This window comes from Candoia aspera, chromosome 3 (genome assembly GCF_035149785.1).
Source record: "Candoia aspera isolate rCanAsp1 chromosome 3, rCanAsp1.hap2, whole genome shotgun sequence".
NCBI classification, from domain to species: Eukaryota; Metazoa; Chordata; class Lepidosauria; order Squamata; family Boidae; genus Candoia; species Candoia aspera.
In genome coordinates, this window is record NC_086155.1 from 36,077,077 (window position 1) to 36,093,437 (window position 16,361).

Sequence of the window (16,361 nt, forward strand, 5' to 3'; positions counted from 1 at the left end):
TAGGTCTTGCCGATATTTTCTTTAGAACCGAAGATCACTCTGATTCTGCTTTGGTACTGAATTTACTTTGGTCCACAAAGTTCAATATATCAAGAAGGAAAATGCTAAAACAAAACTATGCAAATCCTTGTTGCTAATATCAGCTATTGACAAGAAAGTGAACAACAATCTGAAGCCAGGGCAGTTCCTTGCTTTCTTGCCCTCTCCTTGAAATGATATAATTACCTAGGAAATAAATGAGGTATTAAGGTTCTAAATCTCACGCATCTGAGCATATCTTATGCCGTTTTTTCCCCAATTTCAGTATGTTGCATTTGGTGCGGCTTGATCAAACATTCATGTCAAATAATGCCTGCTAAAATCACCACAGTCATGTTTTGAAAACTGGCAAGGATTCAGGAGCAGGTACACCTTTATTTAATTTTGAATGCAAACCAAAAGTTTGCATTATTACCTGAAGATGTGTCATCAAATTGTTCAGTCAGTCAGCCTTGAACCTCTATGCTGTACATTTCATCTACTTTTAGATCTGTATTTCACAGTCACACACATATGTATTCCCAAGCACAGGGGTCAGAGTGTTAGAGCCCATAGTATGATTTGTTGTTTGTTTAGATTGCTCTGGTTCCTCAGCTGTTGTTTATGTTTTATATATAAAGTTGTTGTGATGTTTGCAAAAGTTGTAAGCCACTTATAGTTGCTATTGTGAGATGGGCAGCTATATAAATCAAATGAATGAATGAATGAATGAATGAATGAAAAAGAAAGAAAGAAAGAAAAAGAAAGAAAGAAAGAAAGAAAGAAAGAAAGAAAGAAAGAAAGAAAATATTTCTCTTGGCTTTCTATAACTCTTGTTATTCTGATTTAAGATATCCTATGCAAAGATAGTTAACTGCACAATTTAAAAAAAGGGAACTAAATTCATAACTTACTAAAAAACGTAACAACACTTTCCTGGATAAGGGATGTTATTTTATTGAGACATTTGGGAAACAATCAGAATGCAACTCTGTCTCCAGAAACAGCTAAAACATAGTCTTATTTTGATTCTTTTGATGAAGCTAACATTGTCAGCTCAAAATAAATAAATAAAATACTGATGAAAATTTTCAGCCGCTTTATACTCTTGTCTTCCATTACTTTTTAATCTTTCTGCAATTAAATACAAAGTTAGGTATAACTAAAGCAACTTTTGAAGCTAATGAAATATATCTTATAAGCCTTGCTATTCTTCTAGAAGAAAGTTTTCCAAACATTTAAAATTCTAAAAGATACATAGATCATAGTTTCCAGCAGAATCATTGTGGGTAGAACCAAAGCATTTGAATTCCAGAATAACTTTCTGCTGGGGGTGGGGGGGTTGCGGCACTCTGGATCTACCTAAGTAACCTGTTATGTCTGGTTGAATGAATGGCTTTGTTGCTGTGACCCATCATGATGGATGATGATTCTTCTCCACTCATACTTCTGACTTTCCATTAGTTTCCATTGAAGTCCATGATATATTTGGATGCTGTCCCTTCTATTTGGAATAACTGTGTGCATATTTTAGAAAGCTTTCATATTGTGGAAGATAGCAGGAAAGAAAAGTTGCTGTTTTCCTTATACTTGTGGCACTAAGTAGGCCAATCCTTCAGAACTGTGATGTAAGAATAAATCTGTATTTATTGGTCACACAGCTACTTCTACAGGAAGCCATTATTATGCTGCAGGCTGTGTGAAGCTGGTTCAGTGCAGACTATACTAATAGGTATGTTCTTCTATAGGAGAAAAAAACAGAGAGAAATATAGTTGAACATTTCAGATTTTTATATACATTAAAGAAATGAACAAAAAGATGATTACATATATTGAACTTGTTATTAGAAAAATGGGATAAAATCTATAAATTACTTAAAATTATCAAGCTGCTAAGCATCCTAAACCTCTTAAGCTAGCAAATTTTCTGTAATATTCCATAAAGTATTCAATTATCTTCTCATGATAGCTAGGGCTGATGGGATCTCATGTAATCTAACTAACTCTTGAGGTTCCCTCTCTCTGGCTTGAGATATTAATTTTAAGAACACTGGTGATCTTTCTTCAAAGCAAACACTAGTTTTATAAGAGGGCTTTTCCCACCAAGAACTTCAACATATGAAAAGGGTTAATTAATCTCATATTTGCTCATTCTCCAATAATAATTGGCATGGTACCAATACCCCACCATAGTTGGGGTATTGATGCCATTGGCATTCTTTATGCAGATGCCAATGGCATCAACTAATATCAGGACAGTTTAGCCTTGAGATTATCAGAATAACTTTTCCAATCCAGATTTACTTCAAAGGTGCAATCAAGGAAAACTAAACATTTTAAATAGCTAATTAATTTCAAAAGAAAGAAGATAGACAGATAGACAGACAGACAGACAGAGATATCAAGCAGCTGGATAGCATAGTGATTAGAATGCCACCCTTTGACATGGGAGACCAGGGTTCAAATCCCGGCTGGTACCTACCTTACCAGTAGGGGTCCTTGGGCAAAGACCCCCTAATGCTTCACCTGCCTACCTCGAATATGAAAGTGACATAAACTAAGAGAGTCATGCCGGCTCGGATGTCGCCTGGATTAACAAGGTCTGTGCCAGATTTGGGGACCCAGGACAATCTGATAAGTGGGCTATTGGAACAAACCATACATGGACAAGACAAGAGAACCTGGAATTGATGGAATGCTACTACAACAGTAGACCTAATGAGAGGGGATATAAGAAATGCATGAGGGAACTATGGTTGGACAGAAGACCTGCATCCACACTAACTGAGAAACAGATAGTTACCCAACATTTCAAAATAGTGAAGAGGAAGCTGCTCTCACAACTTGAGATAGACCAACTACACTTTACATCCCAGACTCAAGAAGACCTGGAAGAACAACTGGAGGTGCAGCCAACCCCTGAAGCTGAAACCTCACTGCCACTCCCTCCATTACAGAGCACAGCACCTGATATGAGGTATAAGATCATGGATAACTCTTGAGATTGATTACCAAGTTTCAACGGAGAAGTACCATCAGATAGTATGCTAGAAGATGCCAATACAGCCCTCACCATAATCGCTACTACCACCATAACTCAAACCAATGAAGTAGTATACATTATGTTGTTTATTCATTTAGTCGCTTCCGACTCTTCGTGACTTCATGGACCAGCCCATGCCAGAACTTCCTGTAGGTCGTCAACACCTCCAGCTTCCCTAGGGACGAGTCCGTCACCTCTAGAATATCATCCATCCATCTTGTATACGCTCTAGAATATCATCCATCCATCTTGTATACACCATAGCCACTGTAATCCTGGAGATGCTTGGCTACACGATCAAGAAGAATGCAGTATATAACCCCCAGAAAATGAGGTTGGAGGATAAGATCAAGACAACTCAGAGAGAAGTTACCCAACTTGTGGAACTATAGAAGGGTGTGGAGATTAAGGATAAGACTTGGATACTGAAAAAATACAAGGGCCTGATTCCATCGGAAGCCGTAGAGACTGTGGAGTCCTTGCTTCGATTGGTGCCCTAGAGACTGCTAAACAAAGGCTCACAGCATTGGCTACCAGGCTAAGGAGATACACTAGAGAAGCAGAGGCTGAGAAGATAAATGCTCTGTTTGCCAAAGAACTATCCAAGGTGTACTCCCAGCTGCAGGGCAACAACACAGTAACAGCAAAGCCACCAACAGCAGAAACTGAACAGTACTGGAAGAACATATGGGAGACAGAGAAGACACATAACACCAGTGCAAAGTGGCTGCAGGACCTGAGAGCAGACCACAGAAATATCCCAGAGCAGGAACCAGTCACTGTCACAGTAGCAGACATCCAACAGCGGGTCAAGAACATGAAGAGCTGGACAGCACCTGGCCTGGACATGATCCACACCTATTGGCTAAAGAAACTAACAACGGTGCATGAATGCCTAACAGCACAGATTGGAGTTAGAAGGGACTATGTATGTATGTATGTATGTATGTATGCATGTATGTGTATGTATATATATATATATACATATATACTGTACATATATACATATGTATATATGTATATAGTATATATAGAGTATATATAGTATATAGTGTGTGTGTACACACACACACACACACATGCATATACGCATATACACATGCACACATGCATTTGGGAGAAAAAGATTCTGACATTTCTTCCCATGCTCACATTTATTTTGCAAACTCAGAAGAAATAAGTCATTTGCATTTCTTATTATTTTTGGAGGACCATTGCCACTGATGATTAAGTCATCATTGATGGTGGAGTCAAAGGCCCTCATCAGAAATTCTTTTAATGACTGACCTTGGAGAGAGGAATTGGGAAATGAACAAAGTAATTACTGGAACTGAATTTATTCTTATGTTGAGCCATGATCCTTTTGTCATGAGCCTTACCCATTTCTTATCACTACTTTTCAAATATTGTCATCTTAGATTAATAGCTGGATTCATGAAAAGATTCTAATTTGGAGCAAAATACATCCACTATTTCATGTGAGAAGTGGACTTCAGCTACCTTTTAATTTTTACCTTTCACAGTTAGTTCAGCTTTGTTGATTGCTTGGCCTAGTTCATTGATAGCCACCACCTTGTATTGGCCACCATCTAATGGTGTGACTCTTGGGATCATAAGGGAGCAGACCCCAAAATCATTTTTGCAGAGGAAGGAAGGATCCTGAGAGAGATTCTTGTTACCCTTGTACCAAGTGACCTGAGGGGCTGGATATCCAGTCACAGCACAACTCATGTGACAGTCAAATCCTGAATTCACCACATGTGGTTTCAGTTGGACAAGAAATCTTGGAGGCTGAGCTCGGTTGATCCCCCTATATCTTGGAAGTCTGATTTCAGGTTTATCTGAAAGAGGTGCAAAAATAAAACCAGGGGAATAAAAGATTAAGTTAATAATTAAGAGACAATCCTTATACCCTATATTTCACTGTTATTTCTACTTGACATACAGTTGGCAGTATTGGCTTAATAATGATGAATTACAATCAATTATCTGCGATTTCTGATCCTATTAGGAAAAGTACTGGACCTCCATCAATAAACCATGTAAGTCCATTCCAGTATTATTCTATATTTATCTTCAATTTATAACATCATATTTTCATCTATATTTATAAATAGGTTGTTGAACATAGTTTCTCTTAAAATACACTTTTTAAAACATGCATTATCCCAAATACACATTTCTAAAGTACCCATTTCACAAAATATGCATTTTAAAAATGCATGTTGATATTTTGGAGCAGTGTGAAATCTTAATTACACAGTTACATACAAATCGCAGTTACATGTCAATCAGCACTTTTCTCTAAAAAGCCTTCCCCAATCTAATTCCTTCTAAATGTACAGGCAGTTTAACCCCTAGAATTCCCAGCCAGAAAGTTGGCTACTTTGGCTGGGAATTGTAGTCACTGGAGTCACAGCACAGCTAGAGGAACCCAGATTGGAGATTGTTAATCTGGGAAGTGCTGACTGGTCACTTTGTACTGAAGTTCCAGCGAACATGCCAAATGATCAAAACTTGTCCAATATTAGGAAGATACTAGATACCCTAAACTTGCCTTAGGAATACTCCAGGTCATACTGCACATGGTTTCATTTATGATACAGTGAATCCACATAAACCCAAGCCTGAAAAGGATGCTGTTTTAAGAGTCATATTAGAGATGAACTGCTTTAATAATTTGATTTATTAAAGCAACAGCATCTTTTTCCAGGCTCACATAAAAATGCACTTTAATGAATAGAGATGCTGTTTTTGAAGCATGCACAGCTCCCCTAATTAAACTTATCTATATTTACCTTTTTCTTTTTGAACAGTCCAAGGCTTCACTGTTTCAGAAGGCTTGCTGAACCCTATACAATTTTTTGCCAGAACTCTGAAGAAATATTCCCGACCTGGGATAAAATTTACAGCAGTATATTTGTTGGTGTAGATGTGGTCAGCCACCATTTGCCATGATCCTTTGCTGGCATCGCATCTCATGACCACATAGGTTAGGTTACTCTCTCTCTTCTCTGTTGGTGAGGGCTCCCATATCAGAGTCACTGTCCCAGGGACCTTCTCAATGAGTTGTATAGGACCAGGAGACTCTGGAATATCTGCAAAATAAAACCAAAACCAGGAAGAATTTCTAAAGTGTTTCTAAAGTGGAGCAATTTGATTATATATGGAATAGAAAGGATGTAAGTATATTGAGGAATGAAGAGAGGTCCTCAGTCTCTCATCCTGAAGATTCCTCTTGATGGAGTTAATCAGATAAAAATAGCTCTCTTCAGCTGTTATGTCCTGTTTTTCAATGCTTTAAATCACCTGAGGCACTTTTACAAGTAAGCTTCAGCACATATTTGCCATCTAAATGAAGCCAGCAACATGGCATAAGGAAGGGTATGACCAACTTGGTCTCATCTACTATTCTCAGGCAAAAGTAAGTTATGGGGAACCAATCTTGATAGGGTTAATATGAACTGTAAATCTGGTATTAAGACTTGATATTTGCCGTGATTAAAAGAGAAAATAAGATATTTGATAAAACTGCCACTTTCTTCTCTTGAACATAGTAAGTCAGGCCTTTTCAACCTTGTATCTGTCAGATGTGTTGGAGCTGCAATTCTCAGAATTCCCAGATAGTATGGACAGGAATTTCTGAGAGCTCTGATCCCAATCCATATGGAAGGTACAAAATTTAGGGTGAACTAAACTTCATTCCTATTAAAAATATGTTTCTGTATGACTTCTGCCTATGTTGTCTGTATGACTGACTATTTTCATATGGCTTCAAAGTATTGTTTACAACAAGTTACCATAGTCTTTATTTTAATTAGCTACTTGATCACTTCTTAAAGGGTGAGGCAAGTAACAGTCTCAAAATCTTCACAGTGATGTTGTAGTAGATGGCAAGTCACTTCCAATCTAATCTGAATGGGCAAAGGCTCTCTATAAAATAGGCAACCTCAGCTTGGAGTTTCATATGGAAAGAAGCCAATTTATCTATCTATCTATCTATCTATCTATCTATCTATCTATCTATCTATCTATCTATCTATCTATCTATCTATCTGCTTACTTACTTACTTACTTACTTACTTACTTACTTACTTACTTACTTACTTACTTACTTTATCAAATTTGTCACTGCCCATCTCCTCCCACCAGAGGAGCCAACTGTGCCAACTTTGCCTCTTTGACAGAAATACCTGTTGACAGTCGGTACAGCTGTTTTTGTGAACTGCAGATGAATGGGCTGTCAGACTGAATGCTTGCAGTAGGTGTCTGATTCCATTGCTGACAGTTATCCAAAAAGGCTTTTCATGCTATCTGTTTCGTGACCCTTTTTTTGGCACAGCTAGATATGCTGATGTGCAACTTCTAAATGTCCTATGGCCTGTATGCAATTATGGGCAATGCATAGCTGGTGCTCTTTGTGCTGATTGGGTTGTTATTTAAGGAGTATTATGATATTTGACTGGTTTTCCAGGTGAGGAGAGATGATCACAAGCAGTACATATGTAGTTGCAAATTCCCTTGTATGATCTTTACCTAGGACTTGGACTAGGAAGCTGAATGTTTCCTTTTTCCCATGCTCAGTTTGGAGGCTGATACCATAATGTCCACTGTCAGAAAGCTCAGCTTTTGGTATGATGAGTTGGCTCAGTCTTTCTGTGGTGGCAATTGTGGCCTTTGTTGGCAGAGAAAGCCCATCTTTCAGCCAAACCGCTTCAGGAGATGGGGATGCCTGATAAACAGGAAAAAGACATTAAACCCAGGCTTGATTTTAATGCGTATACACGGCAGTGTTTTTTTTTTAAAATATAGGTCAGAAGTGGCCAACTTCAATATAACAGTTTGTACTATGTTGCTTCTCTACTTCTTTTTTCTTTACTGTGGCATAATAGCAGTTGATGATGGACAGACTGGAGATATGACCCTACTTTCTTCCATTCATATTGAAGTGAGCTTATAGGTGCTTAAACTTAGATAGGAAAAACAAGAGTGTCTTGATTCACTTATATCAGCAAAGGAATGTTCCACAGACAAAATCTAGAATTCCAAGCATGGAAGGCTTCCTCTAAAAAAAGATAATTTAATGCACACGCACACAGATTTTTAATGCATTGTCACTAGCAACTCAGTCATAAGTTTCTTTAATTAGAAGTAAGTCTAAATGAGATAACTTGTTTTCTAGCAAATATGTTGTGATGCCATGGAAAATGGTTCGAATGGTGATAGCTTCTCTTTAATTTCAAGGATTACTGTAAAGTAACATATAAAAATTGATTTTTAAAGAAATGCCAGATCTCTACATAGCTACATTTGCTGACATATAAGAAAGCACAGTTTTCTTATATGATAAATTTCCTGCAAAGACTACACTTACTTCAAAAGGAATACGCACATGAATGGCATCCCCTGCTTTCACATTCATGAAGCTTTCAACAGTATCCTTCACTAAGAACTTGGGATAAACTGGAAATAAGTAAGTAAATAAGTAAATAAAGTTTTGGTATCATATTGTATAGTTCAGTACTGTAATTGCAATACTGTATATAAAATGTTCAACCCACTCCCCACGGCAAATTCTACAGGACCCACACATGTTTCACCATCTAAGAAGTATGCACAACAGCTGGGTATCACCTTCTCAAATTATCTAACATCCCATTTGATTTTAAAATCATTGTGAAAAAAATAAGTTAAATATATGACCCTTTTACACTTGTTAAATATTACTGGGAAGAGCAATGCTATGTCTTTTCTTCAGAGTCAGGTGCAGGCATCTGCAATAATCTCCGTTAAAATACTTTCCAAAGCCATGAATGATGAGGACTATAATCCAATACATCTTGAGGGTTTCAAGCTGGGAAATGCTCTAAGTATGACAGTTGGTCTAAATTTGTCCCAAATATTCTTCTTTAGTTTCTTCTTCAATTTAACTGTGATGTGTCCTCTCCAGTTCTCTCTGCATTGTACTGGACACAATGTCCTTTGGTTCTGGCTTTCTTTCAGAAGTCTCCTTCTGTTTTCTTTTAATAATGCTAGCCTTTTCTAGATCCTTCTAAAACAGCTGCCATCTATGATTTATCAAGTTGTTTCCTTTTCTCCTTCAAGTTCCTCTATAAAACCTAATTCTTTAATAATTAATTTATAGGACTATCCTCAACTTACCTGGTCCTCCACTGGAACTGACCTTTCTCTCCTCATCCTCATTACATTGAATCAAATCATTTTGTTCTCCAGCCTCTTGCCCACCTGTTAAACAACAGCTATATCATAGATTTCATATGCTTTTCTTTCTCCTTTCACTATTCTTTTAATATAAATTCATGTAAATAGAAGTAGCAGTCATAGAATTTCATATAAATAAGATATTCCAGAATTATCTCTATAAATGTTTAATTTCCAAAGCAGAAATTACATAGTTTGACTCACCAGGAGGAGGTACTGCCTGGACACAAGTATCAATTTCAGTTGGGTCACCCAGACCACCATCACTAATTGCTCTCACACGTAGGAAATATGTCTCCCGGGCTTTTAGTCCTCTAACTGTATATGTAGTTGTTGGTATTGGGAGAGCATTACACCGGGTCCATTTCAGAGTATCAGAGTGTCGAATCTCAACAATATATCCTTTGACATAACTTCCTTCTGCTGAACCTGGTTTCATCCATGATAAGGAGATGCTACAGTAGTCAGCATTAACCACTTTTAGATCCTTCACTGGACCTGGAGGTTCTGGAAAGAGGTATATTAAATGATATGTCTAAATTTCAATAACATTTTGGAGTTACTTTCTTTACATTCTGTTTCCCATTGTTCCCCTTTGCTCTATTAACTCTTTGTAGCGTATTGGTCTACTAAAAACCAGCAGAAATCCCTGTTCTTCATTCTTTCTTTCCCTCACCACAGTACATTTTCTATTAGTAACTGACTTTGTCCTACTGCCTATGGAATAGCTTCTGCATTACAATTTACTGAAAACCCAATATCATCTATTCAACAGCAGCCAGGCAAATTCAATTTTATATATAGATTGCCAGTTACAGTACATTATTATTGTCACGGTTCCTGTCCCAATGTCCCTGGAAAACATCGTAACGGGTTCCCATGCCATGGTGCTGACACAAGTTCTTGTACGGGAGGGGGCTGCTCCTGTTCCTTGTATCAGGCTGCGATGCGAGGAGTGAAGAATGACAAATGCATGTTTGGGTTATGTCGCCCTGCCAAGGACGTTTCCCGCGACCGGCATGAACCGTTAGGGGCACCTGGGGCATGGAATTGTGCTGACATGGGGGGAGGGACTGGGAGTTGCTTGGGGTTTTATTGGGAGACATCCCACGCTTTTACTATTCTCAGCTTTGCTTGTGATCCTGCATACTATTCATTGTTAAATCAGATATCCATGAAAGCCTTGTGTGAGTCTGATAGTGATTTTGAATAGGAAATCATTACAATTATTTGGTATATAGTATTTGTTCACTCATACATCTCCTGACCAATTCCTCAAGAATGTGGTTAATGATTATCCTGTCCTTTGGAAGAGTAGGAATGTTTAAGGTGGAGAGTGCCTTTGACAGTATCCAGAACACTGAGAACTGTTTCAGAAGAGACCCTTCTAGAAATGGAGAAACTACCCTGGGATGCTTAAACCAGCAAAGTGTGGGTTAAGGGAACTTTCTGGAGAAATGCACAATGCTTTTGTAAGGGACTTTTCCTTTTAGCACATACCTGTGAGAGAAGTAATCGCATGCCACTACTTTGTGTGAAATATCTCTTTCTATCCATTTACTACCTTTGCAGTTTTTCAGTGCCATGGCCAATAAACTGTTTATTGTAAACTGCTTAAAGACACAGTTGTATGGGAAATAGCAGACATAAATACTGAATAATAAAGAAATAAATATAAAAGAGGAACTAAACCACTTACTCATAGGATCTTGAGCACAAACAGCTTCTGAAGGTGCACTGGCCTCACCCACGCCTGCATTATTGATGGCAGCCACACGGAATTCATACTGCAGTCCCTCCTTCAAATTATTCACTGTATATTTCTTGTCTATAGCATAAATGGGTTAGTTTCATCATATATACTCGTGTGTGTGTGTGTGTGTGTGTGTCTAATTGGGTTTGTAATTATTCTGTTAACTTAGACCACATACTTCTCTAATACTTGAAATTAATTGAAGTATATTTTTCACCTTTGGTTTATTGTGAGGTGTTTTGAATTTAATAAAGAGGAAAAAACTGGCCAAGTAAGAAATATCTATGCATATTGACTTATCTATGAAGCTGGGTTGCAAGCTGTTTTCCTAAAGGTGTCTTTCTTTGGATTCTAAGGTCGGAATGAAATATAACTCCTTTGTCATACAGAATTACAACTTTCCTGATCAGATAACAACAATATTCTATATTCTTTGCATCTGATTCTTACGATCCATTCTGACCAAATTGCAATAAATTTAAAGCTGGGGAATAATAAATAAGATTCTGTAGCATCGATGTACCATAGAAATAGAAGAATAATAGCATTTCAGTGTTGTGATTATTGAAACAGAAATGTAAAAATAGTCTCCAAGATTGGTGGGGGAGGGGACAGTTACACAAATAGGAAACTTCTACTATGACTTTAACACATTATTATCTATCTGATCATCAGTGATCTTCTGACTTTAAGATCCAATAGACATAGAGATGTAAAAGGTAGCTGAGGAGTATGACCAGAATGGCAGGGAGAAAGCATGTTTTGGGATTGGGGACTGGGACTAAACTATGATTGCAGAAGTTGAAGAAAGTGCTAAACTACAGCTGATAGATAGATATAACATATATACAAAAAATATAGTTCTGCTGGGTGCAAATAATCCCAAGAAAAATCTCCAGATTTTTTAAAGGTGGGAGGTAGGAAATATGTATTCACAGAGCCAATATAATGGTGTATTTAGTGCCATTTCTTTCTTGTTCTCTATATAATCCCAGCTAATCAGAGACTGAACAGTAAATGTAACTGTATCTGGCCACTTAAATTCACCTTTGTGACAACATCACAATCCCATACCCGCCAAGAGGAGGAGTATGAATTGATTTGAACCCAAATACTTTATTCTGATTAATCTTTGCAGAGGCAGTCCCTACAAGGGAAGGAAAATTCATTTTTAGAGACCACTGGAAAAAAAGCAATTCTTTGGACAAGTCTACCCAGACCAAACTTTTTCAAGTGAAGATGCCTGTGATATCTGTCCAATAACTTATTATCTATTTCAGCATGTACTAGAACTTAATTTACTAATATACTTTCCCAAAGCTATATTGTTAACTATAAGATATAGGTGAGTATTCCAATTCCCTTTGATTAAATTTTTTAGCCTCCTCCTTGCTCTGTTAGAAACTTATGAATTATTTACCTGTTATGGGCAAATCAGTGACAGATGTCCATATGTTGCTGCCCTTCTTGCGTTTCTCAATTGTGTAGCCCAAGATCCGGGAAGTCCCTATTTTACGTGGTGCAGACCATGAAAGTGTGATGGCGTCTTTGTTGGCACTGATAATTTTAGGTGGAGCAGGAGGGCTCGGAGAAGCTGAGGAATTTTTTCCAAGATTTTAAAATTATGTTGTTTCAGAAGACTAAGACATTTTTTAAAAAAACAGCTCAGAGAGGATTTGATTTTAATTGACAGATGCCTCAAAAAGCCCTCACAAAATTCCTCTTCCCAACCCCCCTTATGCAAGATGGACTGGGTCACCTTGCTCATGGCTGCCAGCTGACTGTCTGAAGATGTGATTAGAGTGAAAAATACTTAGGTTTTGTTGATCTTATTGCCATAAGGTAATACTTAATCCTAAGCCATTCTTGGTCAGGTTTGCCCTGAATTTTCCTCCAGCAATGCCCTAGGAGTCTCTTCTGCTATTTCATCTCTGGAGTTCTTCTGAAAATCAGGGAACTCCCCAGGATCCACTTACAGGGAGAGTCCACATAGGAGTAATCCAATACAAGGACATCATTGCCCTTTCATTGACTGGGCCTCTGTTGAATCATGCATCAGAGCCTCAGGAACCACCTCAAATTCCCTCTGATGGATGGATCCATCAAATGCCTGGGGGATTTGATCAAATAGGTCCTTTCTCCCTGTGATGGGGAGCAGCTGCAGTGACTTCCAATACTATAAGAGAGAGATCTGGCCATGACAAGAGATATAGAGGTTTTGCTTATAACTGTGAATTTAAGGGCTTTGTTTCATCCTATCCCAAGAAGTAGCATCAGTTCAAAATTGATTCTGATATACACTGGCTCCATATTAGCAAAGAGAATAAACCACCTATTACCAGGTCAATTTTTACCTCATAAACATAGAGATGTGAGGATAATAACATTGATATTATCTTAGGAGGTTTCTGTAAGAACTGCCAAAATGATGCATCTGATGAATTGCCTGAAATGCTTAAGAAATAATACATACGTGCAAAGTACTCATGAGATTGAATGGCAATGTTCACATTCAGTAGAATGCATTTTAAATGCAGTAGAATACATTTAAAATAATGACAAATTCTTGGGATTTTGATAGAACATTAGACATTGTCATAATAGTTTGACAAACATATAAAAAGAAAGGGACAAATCACCTTTTGCGGCAGCCATGACTTCATCAGATTCCAGGGCCTCACTAGTACCCAAGGAATTCACTGCTTTCACCCTGAAGTAATAGCTTGTGTCATGTTCCACTTTGTTGGTAGTGAAAATAGTACAGCTTCCACTGGTTTTTCCCAGTGTCACCCAGGTCTTTCTACCAACCTGTTGTCTCTCAATAATATAACTCTGGACTGGTTTACCACCATCATCTTTTGGGGGCTTCCACTGAATAGTTATGCCATTTGTGGAACTGTCTACAACCTCTATGGGTCCTGTTGGTGATTGTGGTTTATCTGAATGAAAGACCAAAACAGAGAACATGGACAAGGTCTTTGTTATGATCACTTGAGGGAAGCTGGCAGAATCAACACAATGGCCTTCATCTTGTGTGAATACTAAGGCTGAAGACAGAAAAACTATAAAAAGAGAGCTCACAATGCTATAAATGTACTATTTGCTCCCTGTATCATAACTAGTGAAGCAGATGCTAATGAATCAAATACTAGCATCTCATTTTTGTCCATCTCTTCTTGCTTATCTGCCTACTACTGCAATCTTCTTTTATCTGGGAAACAAAAGTATTCTACCCAAAATGGAAGAAAGTTCCATCTCAGGTTCCCAGTATGAGGTCCTCTTTCCCTGAGAAAGAACAGTATGCAACACTAACAGCCAAACAAAGGAAACATGTGGTCAAAGGAAGAGTATAGAGAAAATTGTTGGTATAACTATAGCACTGTATACTATATGGTATATATACTATATATTGTACACCAGTGTTTCTCAACTTTTTTTGTACATGGCCCCCTTCTGACCTTGTTTTTCACCTGTAGCCCCCTGTCCAGGTCCTATTACTGGATATGGACATAGGACAGTAACTGATGCATTTTCTGATGCAAGTCAGTATTTGAAATATACTACACTTTCTTTATCTATCTATCTATCTATCTATCTATCTATCTATCTATCTATCTATCTATCAAATTTTGCCACTGCCCATCTCCCCTTTTTATGGTATTTTAATGTTTACAACAAGGATAAAACATTAAAATACCATAAAAAGTATAAATACAAATATAATAATAAAATAAATACAGTATAAAATCCAGATGACGATGCTAGTTGGAAAATCACTCACATATGTCTAAGAGGCCATTTAGGGTGCTAACCATCTCCAGGAGTGATTACTTCCCCTCCTGCCCCAAGTGAGGTGGCAAAACCAGATTTTTAGTTGTTTACAAAAAGCCACAAGAGATGGAATCTACCTTATCTCTGAGGGAAGAATGTTCCAAAGGGTGGGAGCCACTGCAGAGAAGGTGCACTTCCTGGACCCCACCAGATGGAACCCTCTTACAGACGAGGTCTGTAACATGCCCTCTCTGCATGATTGCGTGTGACAGATGGATGTAATGGGGATGAGGTGGTCCCTCAGGTACCCTGGTCCCGTGCCATGTAGGGCTTTAAAGGTAATAACCAACACCTTGAATTGCACCCGGAAGCAAACCGGTACCCAATGCAGCTCGCGAAGCAGTGGTGTAATATGTGCCGATCTAGGGGCACCAATAATTGCTCGTGCAGCCGCATAGCTTCCGGATACTCTTCAAGGGTAGCTCCATGTAGAGCTCATTACAGTAGTCTATATGGGAGATGACCAGGGCATGAGTGACTATGCAAAGGGCCTCCCAGTCCAGGAAAGGGTGTAACTAGTGCACAACATGAAGTTGTGCAAAGGCCCTCCTGGCTACGAGTGCCACCTGCTCTTTGAGCAGGAGTCATGAGTCCAGTAGGACCCCCAAGTTCCTCACTGGGTCTGTCTGGGGCAGTGCCACCCCATCCAGAACCAAAGATGTTAAATTCCCAGATACCGAGGAGCCCCCCACCCACAGCCACTCTGTCTTACCAGGGTTCAGCTGAAGCCTGTTGTTCCCCATCCAGACCCCCACTGCCTCCAGGCACTTGGAAAGGACGGTCACAGCATCACTTACTTCACCCGGGATGGAGATGTATGAGTATCATCAGCATACTGATGATACCTTGTCCCATGATGATGGATGATCTCACCCAGTGGTTTCATGTAGGAGCGGAGAGAGTACCAAGCCCTGCAGCACCCCACAAAGGAGGGGCCAAGGGTCGGACCTCTCGTTCCCTATCACCACCGATTGGGACCAGCCCTGGAGGAAGGAGGTGAACCAGTGCAAGACTGCACAACCCACCCCCAACTCCCTGAGCTGACCCAAAAGGATACCATGGTCGATGGTATCGAAAGCTGCTGAGAGGTCAAGAAGAGCAAGGATGGATGTACTGCCTCCATCCCTCTCCCACCAGAGATAATCCATAAGTGCGACCAATGCCATTTCCGTCCCACATCCGGGTCTGAAACTTGACTGAAAGGGGTCTAGATAATCTGTTTCATCCAGAAGCCTCTGGAGCTACAGTGCCACCACCTTCTCAACCACCAAGGGGAGGTGGGAGACTGGATAAAAATTGTCTAAAACAGTAGGGTCCAGTGATGGCTTTTTGAGGAGCGGGTGCACCAGCACCTCCTTGAAGGCTGTTGGAAATACCCCCTCTCTCAAGGATGCATTAAACATTGCCTGGACCCAACCACATGTCACCTCTCTGGCAGCTTTCACTAGCCAGTAGGGACATGGAACTAATTGACAGGTGGTGGCATTTACAGCC

General features: G+C 39.0%; 1 protein-coding gene across 1 annotated transcript in view; it reads right to left on the reverse strand.

The window, feature by feature from the left end:
• Window positions 1-959: 959 nt before the first annotated feature.
• IGFN1 (immunoglobulin like and fibronectin type III domain containing 1) overlaps window positions 960-16,361 on the reverse strand; it is a 44,590-nt gene continuing 29,188 nt past the window's right edge. Inside the window, exons 15-24 of the mRNA XM_063299819.1 lie at window positions 13,676-13,975; window positions 12,457-12,630; window positions 10,983-11,111; window positions 9,488-9,790; window positions 9,224-9,307; window positions 8,436-8,524; window positions 7,598-7,793; window positions 5,860-6,159; window positions 4,576-4,902; window positions 960-1,757 (exon numbers count right to left, since the gene is read on the reverse strand). Coding sequence (XP_063155889.1) covers window positions 1,744-1,757; window positions 4,576-4,902; window positions 5,860-6,159; window positions 7,598-7,793; window positions 8,436-8,524; window positions 9,224-9,307; window positions 9,488-9,790; window positions 10,983-11,111; window positions 12,457-12,630; window positions 13,676-13,975 — 1,916 coding nt within the window. The 3' untranslated portion in view covers window positions 960-1,743. The remainder of the gene's footprint in view (window positions 1,758-4,575; window positions 4,903-5,859; window positions 6,160-7,597; window positions 7,794-8,435; window positions 8,525-9,223; window positions 9,308-9,487; window positions 9,791-10,982; window positions 11,112-12,456; window positions 12,631-13,675; window positions 13,976-16,361) is intronic.